Below are 11,404 nucleotides of genomic sequence, written 5' to 3' on the forward strand. Positions count from 1 at the left end.
CACCTTGATGTCCATCAACATCAAGTCAGATGTTTCATCGCCCGGAACTCCATGTAACTTCGCTTACAAGAGCCCGAGCAAAGCACCTTGATGTCTATCAACATCAAGTCAGATGTTTCATCGCCCGGAACTCCACGTAACTTCGCTTACAAGAGCCCGAGCAAAGCACCTTGATGTCTATCAACATCAAGTCAGATGTTTCATCGCCCGGAACTCCACGTAACTTCGCTTACAAGAGCCCGAGCAAAGCACCTTGATGTCTATCAACATCAAGTCAGATGTTTCATCGCCCCGAACTCCATGTAACTTAGCTTACAAGAGCCCGAGCAAAGCACCTTGATGTCTATCAACATCAAGTCAGATGTTTCATCGCCCGGAACTCCACGTAACTTCGCTTACAAGAGCCCGAGCAAAGCACCTTGATGTCCATCAACATCAAGTCAGATGTTTCATCGCCCGGAACTCCACGTAACTTCGCTTACAAGAGCCCGAGCAAAGCACCTTGATGTCCATCAACATCAAGTCAGATGTTTCATCGTCCAGAGTGATTTTGGGACAATGTTGCTTCCTTTATGGAGCTTGAGCCGCTATGGGCCATATCCGAATGTGTGACGCAAATAAGGTGCCTCGGATCCCTACGGCCTGACCTGGAGATACCAGACCTGTGGAAAACATCATCTGCCTCTGCACTGGATTTGTGAAGCAGCATGTGAAAAGTTCTATAAAAAGATTCAGCAAATTTGCATCCCCCTCTCTCAAACGGCATTCAGTCATTCAATAAAAAAACTTATAGTGTGCATAAAGCATGTCAGAGTTTCCTATCTACTACTTTCCTTATCAAGATGTGAAAACATAAGAGAAAAAAGCACAAACATCAGTTACTGTATATTGTCAAGAGTAGAGGCCTGGCATCAATAAATTGGAGTAATACTCATAGTACTAATAGTGCTAATAATATTTTTATACAAGTTACTTTATCCTACATATATTATAAACCTATTTATCAAATGTAAACAATTATTTCCATTCAACTACTGACCCAGATTTTAGACAAGCAGGGCCACCCCTCCTTTATATGAAAGAGTATCTTACCAACATCTTTTTTTATATGCAGAAAAACACAAGTTGTCTTTAAAACCTGACAGACCGACTTACAGAAACAGATCTAAAACAGCCGTCTGGTAGCATTAACCAAACCACACTGTTACTTAAAAACACACATTTTTTATTCAATTACCTCCGAATGGGATTGTGGACAACAGAATCACAAGAAAACAAAAAACATACACTGTCTATGGCTGTATTTCATATCCACACTGATAAAAATGATTTTTTGGGGTAGTAAACTTTATTTAAAAAACTAAAGTATTTCTACATAAAAAAAGTTAGTTGATGTGTGAACTTTAAAATGTTGAGTAAAACCTACAATGGTGTTTATGTCGTGCATGTATTGATTAAGATAAATAAATACTAAGATGTAATGTTTGTTGCATTAACACTGATTACTCAAGTATTTATAAGAACGTAAAAAAACGTTGTAGAGTTCAGCGCACCTGGACAAACCAAAATGGTGTCATTTCGAAATATTTTTCGATGTACTTTAACATTTTTGGTCAGACGAGTGAATGGCAAATTATTTTGTTATATTTAGTTCGATATTTTCTAGACAGATATATTACAGAAGAGTATTGGCTAAGGATTCATCAATGCGCATGCGCGTAACTCCCGCCATTTCAGGGGTCGTTTATGAGGGAACGTTTCTGAGGAAGCGGATATCATCCACACAAGCAGGTATGTTTAAAGTTAATTGTCTTCTAAATGTTTTATAGTATATATTTATTATTATTTCTCGTTCATATATGTTTAGGTAATGTTAGGGCCCATGTCACTGTATTTTAGAACTGTTTTGCAGCGTTCAGTAGCCTAATTTAGGTTGTCGTGTATTTCTAGACAGGTTGTCTTTTTCGACATATAAGTATTCGACAATGTTTTTCACAATTATTTCTTTATTTTCACTCGGACAACTGAATGAACAACAGCAGTGATGAGCAACAGTAACGTTATATTTTGCGTCACATTTGTATTTTTTAATACGAAAATTGACGATAGGCTAACTTTTATGTGTGACATTTTATCTTCCGCGTCCTCTCGCTCCTTATTACCGGTACTTGGGTGTGCTAGGCTAGGTGATGCTGTTTAACCGATTAATGTTAATTCGGTGTGGCTTGCGCAATAACCCGCGTGTAGGGATATTCTGACATGTTTCTGAACTTGACTGCGCTGCTTAACTGTTTCCGCTCGCATTTAAAACAAGGCTACGGCCTCCACAGCGTCTGATCGATCATCCAGTAATTCATTTGATCAGGTAAGGAGCATTAAAATAAGCAAATAAGTTATGAGAGGCTCTGTTGTATGGTGAATAAATCATGTTTGAAGGGCTTTTCGCGCTTCGCGTTGTGCCTGCAACTCCTTCTTTGCTTTCTCAGTTAGTAAAATAACTAATGGCGATCCTTCCGCTGGAATAAATAGTCCTTGGCCGACCGCAGCAACAAAATGTTTCTTCACATATAGGGTACGTTTACGTTGCCGTGCATTGGTACACAACGCACATCGTTGGTTTGCAGAGTTTTAGCTGCCCTGTGAATAAAACTAAGCAATTGACCACGCCATTTAAAATGCTGGAAGTAAACGTTTTAAAATAGAAAGTGCAGAGAGACATAGGCCTAGTTTGAAACTTCTAGCACATCTGAAGTTCTGTAATCTGCACAGATATGCCTCTTTACATGTTTATGTATACTCGTGTATTAATTCTTGCACGGATTATCTATTATTAATATACTTTAGCTATTAAATGATCTTGCATACGTCTTTTTATATACTGCAAAAATAACCTGCTATGATATGAAGTCTAATTTTCTTGCCTTAAGGGAAAGTATTGATTGGGGTTAAAAAAACTAAACTATATAATAAAGAGGTCAATAGTAGTTCACATGTATTCTCTTTATTTATAGTTACGGTTTAATTTTGTGTGTATGTATGCAAGGACAATATGGTGTACTCAATATTTTTTGTCTAATTGCAGGAAATTGAGGGGGAGGAGTTCAAAAGGACTGAAGATTGATAGAGAGCTGTCAGTTGTACACATAAGATTGGAAGACTGTATTACGTGGAATTCAGGAATCAATTTGTAACCTTAAATTTTCTTTTTGCCTGAGGTAGCCTTGCAAAACACGTCCTTTAGATGCATCAAAACGTTTGCAACTTTTGAAGCATTATAATAGCCACCAGTGTTGATGCTTATACTTACAGTATTCAGATTGATTTAATTGGTTACATGATTATGCTATAGAAAACATTCTTGATGTTGTTTGTTTGTAATTTTTTTATGTTTTTGCTAATTTTTTTGTAAATTTTACTAAATGCTGCAATGGTATTTAATTAAATAAAGCATTTATTAAATACTTTTTGATACAGTTGAGTCCAATTATTATTTTTGTTATCAGCAACAAAACAAATCAATTTTTAGTTTCATAACTTTCTTATAACATACAGGTCAAGAAAATAAGTTAGATTTACTCAGTTTTTTTTTTTAAATTTAATTTGAAATTTTGAGTAGATTTTACTTAAAATAATCAAGTTAGATTTACACAACCTTCTTATTATATACAGCTAAAAAAAGAATTTAGATTTATTCACAATTTCAAAATAACTTTTACTTAGTTTCAAGAGTAAAATTTACTTTACAAAAGTGAATGCAAAAACTTGCGATAAAAAAATTAAGTAAATCCTACAAGTTATTTTTTTCAGTGCAAGTGGATCCAACCCTTTATCCAGCAGGATCAGTGAGGATTCTCTCATCTTCTGGAGAAACTTCTGCAGCTCCTCTTCGGAGAAAACCTGAAGTTCAAAAAGGAAGTTCACACGCAGAACTGGACATCAATAATCATAAACCTTAAAGCAATACATCAGCCATGAATCAAAATGTCCATGTTTGACTCAACCTTGAGGCATCCTAAGTCAATATGACTTTCTTCTTGAAGAAAAATGCAGTCGGAGTTATAAAACCATGTATCCTTTTACTTCCAAGCGGTAGGAAGGGAGTGAATGGGGGGCAATTTCTCTCCAAAAAGTGCATCCATCGATCAAAGAACGGCTCGACACGGCTCTGTGGTCTTAAAGGTCTTCTGAAGCAAATCAATGCATTTGTTTAAGAGAAATATCCATATTGACAACACTATTAACGATAATGTCTAACATCCGTTATCCCTCTGCTGCACGCCAACGAGAGGCTTGTTTTTCTGCTAAATGATGGTGACGAAAGCTCCTATCCAGAGGAGGCGTTGATCCCTTTGGCTGAAAACAAAAATTGATGTGTTTGTCACAGGAACTTACACCATTTACACGCAAATCAAGCAATCATGTCAATGATGTCCTTTAGACAGGGGGGGGGGCGTTTAAATTTAAAGAGACATGATGTTAGCACTCTGTCCTTCCTGTCTCGAGCTTTCAAGCTCCCTGGGCAGAGTCATGACATTGCCACGTCTTTCGGGTTTCTGTTGTGTTATGTGTGGAGACATGTGGCTTTATGTTGTTACGTGATGCCACGTGTCTTCCTGTTATGTCTCTCAGCCCCACCCTCCTATCTCCTGTAATGTCATTAGGGTTTCATTCCCATCGTCTGTTTTGTGTTTCACCTTCGTTAGGGTTTTATTCCCATCACCTGGTAGTTGTTTCACTCATTATGGTTTCATTCCAATCACCTGTCACCACTCTCCCCATGTAATCACTCCTCGTTAGTGTCTCCCTTTATATAGTCTCAGTTTCGCTCTGTTCAGTGTTGGTGCTTTATCTATTGTCTTTATCATATATCTATATCTATAGTCTTATGTCTATGGTTTATGTTAGTTGTAGCACTAGATGTTTTGCGCTCACGCTATTGGATGACCTGTTGTTCCTGTTTACAGTTTGTAAACTTATTATTTTCACTTTTCTAGAGACTTTGTTTTCTAGTGTTTGTTTTGAAAGTGTTTTCTTTGTGCTGGTTTTCCCCATTGCGGGTATTTTATTTAATAAAGTTTTTTGTTATACCTTCGTCTGCCTGCATCTGGGTTCTGTCCAAAACCATTTCGTGACACATGACAACTAGCCCATAAACAAACTTTATTTCAAATTATTGCAAATAATTAATGCACGAAATGTACCATATCCATTGCATGAATTTAATCACATTTGTCATTATATGTTTTACTCAAATAAAAATATCTGAGGGACCTCCTCAGTCTTTTATACTTCTTATACCTTCTCAACAAGGTGAAATAACTGGATTAATAGTTTCGTTTCCGATATTGTTGTGTAAGGCATATGGGATTCTGACAACAAAATCATACATTTAAAAGTTTAATTTGGCTTACACAATAGAATAGTTAAACACTCTGTAAATTCACATTTGTGTTTAAACAATGTGTAGTGTATAGAAATATAATCCTGAAAATAAACTGGACTACATTACTTACAATTTTGAAAGAATGTTAACAAAGTAGATGACATAGCAGCAATTAGTTGAGTGATTTCAATAAGTAACCCTCTGTGCCCACTGTCACATTTTATGCAGGATGTCAGCAGACCTAACCATGGATGGCATTGAGAGGATGGAAGATGTTCTTAAGCAAACCAAAAAAGAGATGCATGACCTTAGGACTAAAGTACCGGACACACAGTTTAGCTAAGACTCTTTCCATGGAGACATGACAAAGTTTTACACTGGACTGCCCAACTTCTTGGTGTTAATGCAGGTTTTCCAGCTGTGTGAGCATGTGGTCATTTGTCTGTGCTTTCCAATTTCAACAGCTAATTTTTTTTATTTTTGTTTTAATGAGGTTGAGACTAAACCTTCCTCTAAAGGATTTGTCTTTCAGGTTTAATGTTTGTCACACCACTGTTTCTAGAGTTTGGCACATACTTCATGATAGATTGGAGCTTTTGATCGAGTTGCCAGAGCGACACGTATTACAAGCCACAATGCCAATGGCATTCAGGCAAGCATTCGGCTCTAAAGTTGCTGTGATCATGTTTTGAAGTGTTCATTAAAAGACCTTCTAAATTGCTTGCTAGAGCACAAACAGTTAGTCAGTCGGTCGGTCGGTTGGTCATTCATATTTATTTATAGAGCACATTTAAAATCAACAGCTATTGGCCAAAGTACTGTATAAAAAACAACATAGTTGAACGTAAATACAATAAACATAGCCTACATATAAGAAACCCACAAACACAATTTAGTATCCCACTGAGCTTGCTTATAACCATATGCAACCGTGAATAAAAAAGTTTTAAGAGACATAAAAGCATCGTATTTTGGTGCAGATCTTGTTGGGGATTTCCAGTAAAAGACCCGTGGACCAGTTATGATGAAAGAAGACTATAAAGAATATAATTAATAGAATAAAATTTACTGAACAAAAATAGTTTGTAGTTTTGCCAGCAGAAATCAGCTTCAGCACTCTCAAGCAGTTCCACAGCCCGACCTGCTAACAGAGTCAACTAAACTGCATCATTACTTAGTTAAGACATCCTTCCGTGATTGGTTGGACAAGAGATCATCTCTCTAAAAGGACAAAAGGTCCGGAACAATTTTAGATTATACGTCGGAGAACATAGGGTTCTGCCCTTACAACTGTAGTCATTCGGCTAAGATTTAGCAATGACCTGTTATAAGAACTGTATTGATTTAAGGAATTAAAATTAGGGCAATTCCCCTTCATTTCTATTGTATATACACAAAACCCACACAAGTCCATGGGTACCGCCGTTGTTCTTAAAGTGAACTATGCCTTAAACGAAGTGGTCTAAATACTTGCTTTGAATCATACTTCTAGGCTATAGATTCCAGATCCAATATAAATGTTAAGACATTACAAACAAGCTTGAAAGCATTAATATTTCATCCCCATTTTTATGTGAAGTGTCCCTTTAAGTTACCTAAAATGTCCCTAAATACATTTTCCAAGATAGTAATAATAATATTGTTTAACTAATTTGTCTGAAAAAGCTGGATTTTTTTAAAGGAAACATTGCCCTTTTACATGCACACTATACAACTACTTCCACACTTCCAAGGACAAGAGGAATTCCTCGACTACTGTTGAGCTGAATGGCACAATTATTACCAGAAGTATGATACATTACACATAAATAGCATTTAACCCAGAGAGGTGTTTTTAGTCCCTTGTGGTGATGTAATACTTCTCTTCCTGAACCTCACAGTGCAGATGGCAAATGTCATTGAGCATCACAGCACGAATATACAGGTCAGATTCATTTATTCGAGTAGAAAGAGCTTTCAGTAGGAACTCATAATCACTAGCAAAGACATATGATCTTTCTATACAGCAGTGCTTAAAAATGTAACTTGGAATATTCAAAAAACAAGTTTGAATTGCAACAGCCTCATTAACAACCTCTACCCTTTCAAAGAGTTTTGGAGTGCAACCTTAAAACCCACTTAAGTGTAAAATAAAGGAAAAACATGAAGGTCAGGAAGAAACATTAGTGAGTGCACATTATGTGTACTTGATTCAAGACTGGCCACTTCTGTCTTGTTCTTAAAGAGATAGTTCACACAAAAATACATAATTATGTCATTTTATTACTCTCGTGCCGTTTAAAACCCGTATGACCATTTTCTCTGCGGAACACAACATAAGATATTGTGAGAAATGTGTCAGTGTTTTTTTTCAAGTCAATAAGGGCCAATTTCGAATGGTTACCAACAAAGTCATACAGATCAGACACTATTAATTGATGAATGTGAATGGCTATTTAACAAAGCAAGATAATACAATGAAATCTCATTAAAAAAAATACTACATATCGACCATATGGAATTAACAGGGTTGACTGTTTGTCCCTTGTTGATGAAGAAGGGGCTGTGATTCATTTCCTCTGGAAGATGTTTGCAATTGACAATTATCCTTCAAGGGGGAGGCATGCATCTCAATGTCTGTGACAGCATCATCGCTCAGCATATCTGATACCTGATACAAAAAAGACAAATATGTGTAATATTCATGCTTCCCTAGAAGGACATAACATTTAAACATTCTCAACGTATTTAAACAAATCACTCTTGTCATTGAAGGGACAGTTCACCCAAAGATTCAAAAGAAGATATTTTCACAAATGTTGGTTTCTGAATAACAGGGGCACCCATTCACTTCTATTGAATATATTCAAAATATCTTCTTTTGTGTTCTGCAGAAGAAAGAAAGTCATGCAGGTTTGAAATAACAAGAGGGCGAGTAAATGATGACAGAATTTCTAGGTGAAATATCCCTTTAAAGCAAAAGTAGGCTAAATGTATCAAACATGTTTTTCAATTCAACCTTTTACTTGTTATGTTGATAGGATATGTGATCAAATATCATATTAGAAAAATGCTTAAAAGAACCATTCTCACTAGTGGCCCAACACTTACATTGATTTAAAATTATATTATCTAATAAAAAGGCTGTAAATCCAAAGGGCTGAATCCTCATGAAACTTTCTGGTGTATATCAGTCTCTAGTGGACAAACCTGAATGGTGCAATCCAGATATACATAAAGACAATAAATACAATTATTTCGCAATCACTCACCAGTGGCTTACATACTAAACCCGATTCCTGCAGTGGACAACACACCGAGACAGAGATGAATATGAGAGTAGCAAAAATCACTGCAGCGCAGGGCAAAATAAAGATGAGGTGATTCACAGCTGAGGAAAAATAATGATTTACACGTAAGCTTACACAGAAATAACCAACATTATTTAATTTGAAATAAAACTAATAAATAAAATCAAAGTCAAAAATCTGTCTGAAGATGTAAGAAGTGCTCTGCTGGGTAATTCAAACATGTTTGTTGTGCAGCAGCATGCAGTATGAATAATGAATCAGATATAAAACTGCTGCTGTCAAATTACAATTCTTTGGCACTGAGGCCACTTCTTCTGTAGCTCAGCTGGTACAGCATGACGCTAGCAGGTCATGGGTTTAATTCCCAAGAAATGCAGATAAATTAATTTATCAGATGCACAACTCAGCATGCAGTTTTGCTTCAAATTTCAATAGTTTTCCCTTTGTTTAACAACATGCCTACAATCAGTACTGACAACTCTCCACATACTGTTTATACAAACGCAAAAAATGAATTTGATATACTTACGGCTGTCCTGCACGTGGATGTTGTAGGACGTCTGAAGCTTGCTGATATTATTTCTGACACTTATTTCTAAGCAATGCTTTCCAACCGATATGAAGGTGAAGTTCAGATTGATGATGTTTTCGTAAAACCTGACTGACTCGCAGGACATTGGACTGGGTGATTGACAATCAGGCAAAACTCTCCAGCAGAACCAAACCGGAGGACTTCAATGCATTATAGAAAAAAAGCAAAATATATTAAGAGTCAATGACATATAACCACCACTTCTCATGTGGTGCGACCAATAATATCAATAATTGTGTTAAATTAAAAATAAAATATATCATTTTTTTGTGGCTGAAATATTAATCTCTGAAACAGTATGCTTTAACTCTTAAAAGCAGCTGTGTGTTAACTTAAGGACAACACATCAATGTGTACATAACCTGTGTTAGAAATGAATACAACGTGTGTCGAAAGTAACACATTAAGTGTGTTCAAATGTACAATTGTATAAGTTATATGTGATTTTCAGGAAAAATAAGTTTGTTCATTTTGTTCATTTCAGACAAAATCGTAGAAGAAAAATATGAGATGATTACTTAACTAATACTTCATTTCTAAGCACTTTAAAATGTTAAGATTTGTAAAAAAAATGTGAAGCATGTCAAGGAAATTAATTACATTTAAGATGAATCACGGTCGCACCACATGACATTTTTTAAGGCAATGGCCAATTCATAAATTGAAAAACAACAAAATAACCAAATAAAAAATTGTATTCTGCTTTTATGTGTACACCACATTCTTAATGTTAGAATAACCGCAATCGTTTTTTTAATTGGCATGTTGAAAATCCTTATACATCATTGGCCCATAATAAACAACTCTGGGAAAAAAGAATAAAAAAAATGAATAATGTTACCAGTTGAGATAGTTTAAATGTTTTTACCTTCCTCCAACATGAAAGGACAGACTATTACTTTGGTCCACGTTATAACTCAATGGTCCTCTCAATTCAATGCTTTGTATGGCATCTACAAAACAAAAGGAGACTTGAAATGTTAACACTATAAGTACTTTGTACCGATTTAAATAAAATTACTGATGACAAGTGATAGTGATGTTGCACCCACCTAACACAGTCAAATCTATAGAGTACAGCCCGGTAATTCTGGATTGTTTGGGTATGGTGGCTCCAATCCTCAATTTAAATGTGTAATTCCCAGGTGTGGTGTAGCTACACTGCACAAAAGGCTCTGGGCCTTCAAACACTTCCCTAAAATCAATGACAGTATAGTTAAAGGTTTAGGTTAAGGTTAGTATAAATGAGTTAAGTAAGTGAAACAATGGCTAGGACATAGATTACCCGTTGCCAAAGTCCCATGTGTATTTGAAAACCACAGAGCGAAAGTTACGCCTTAGGTCAAAGAGATCAAAGGTAACCAGGGTGGGTACGGATGAGGCCAGAGCCCCACTGTCCCGCAAATATGTGTAATTCCCCTCTATCTGATTGAAGGTGATCTTTCCTGTCACATCTCCTGTGGCAGAATAGAAACAACGTGGCAAAAATAAACACCAAGGTGACGGGCAAGCCAGAAGACATTAGAGGACTAGTCATCTTACCGGATGAATGGATTAAGTTGTCGGGTATGCCAACAGCAAGAGAGACGAGTGAGAGAAACGTGTGAAGCAGAAGACTCCAGATCCTGAAGGAAATATATGTGGAGATGATTGAAATATTCCACGTTCTGTATGAATACAAGAACTGAAAACTAAACTGATTACCTATAATGGGGACCCATGTTCATTTTTCTCTGAACTATAAGCTGTATTTTACCAGTTCGTGTGGACCCTTCAGCATGGCTCTTCAAATGGGTATAGACGGCGACTTGTGACTTACAACAGAGCTCAACATTTATGTCTTTTCACACTCTTTGGTAAAGGCTTGAAATCGCATCCACGTGCATTCTTGTTCTTACATAAAGGAGGTGTATTGTGTTGCTAGAGAATATAATTCATGCAGAAATGTAACAAATCCACCAATTCCACTCAAACGTCAGAGACTTTGTACAAAAAGTAAAGCATACCATTTCACATATATACATATATAATATAAATATATGTGATGTTGATGTCTTGACAAATGTATATTTTGTTCATGTAGCCTATAAAGAAGACGGTTTATGAAGATGTAAACATCTTTTGGTTTTATTTCTAGTA

The 11,404-nt window shown here is 36.2% G+C and overlaps 1 protein-coding gene across 1 annotated transcript; it reads right to left on the reverse strand.

Moving 5' to 3' along the window:
* Positions 1-7,303: 7,303 nt before the first annotated feature.
* On the reverse strand, positions 7,304-11,185 carry tmem130 (transmembrane protein 130). Its single transcript, XM_079476624.1, has 8 exons — positions 10,970-11,185; positions 10,808-10,890; positions 10,551-10,722; positions 10,318-10,460; positions 10,134-10,218; positions 9,203-9,405; positions 8,635-8,753; positions 7,304-8,033 (listed from the first exon to the last, which is right to left on the reverse strand). Exons 1-8 carry the CDS (start codon positions 10,990-10,992, stop codon positions 7,884-7,886), a joined length of 978 nt encoding a protein of 325 aa, XP_079332750.1. The 5' UTR covers positions 10,993-11,185; the 3' UTR covers positions 7,304-7,883.
* Positions 11,186-11,404: the final 219 nt, after the last annotated feature.

Source organism: Barbatula barbatula (assembly GCF_947034865.1).
Source record: "Barbatula barbatula genome assembly, chromosome: 16".
NCBI classification, from domain to species: Eukaryota; Metazoa; Chordata; class Actinopteri; order Cypriniformes; family Nemacheilidae; genus Barbatula; species Barbatula barbatula.

Coding starts and splice junctions, on each gene's coding strand:
- tmem130 (XM_079476624.1), bottom strand. CDS start 10,992: ATGAACATGGGTCCCCATTATAG. Junction 10,723..10,807: donor CAACTTAATCCATTCATCCG/GTAAGATGACTA, acceptor ATTCTGCCACAG/GAGATGTGACAGGAAAGATC. Junction 8,034..8,634: donor GTTTAGTATGTAAGCCACTG/GTGAGTGATTGC, acceptor TTTTTGTATCAG/GTATCAGATATGCTGAGCGA.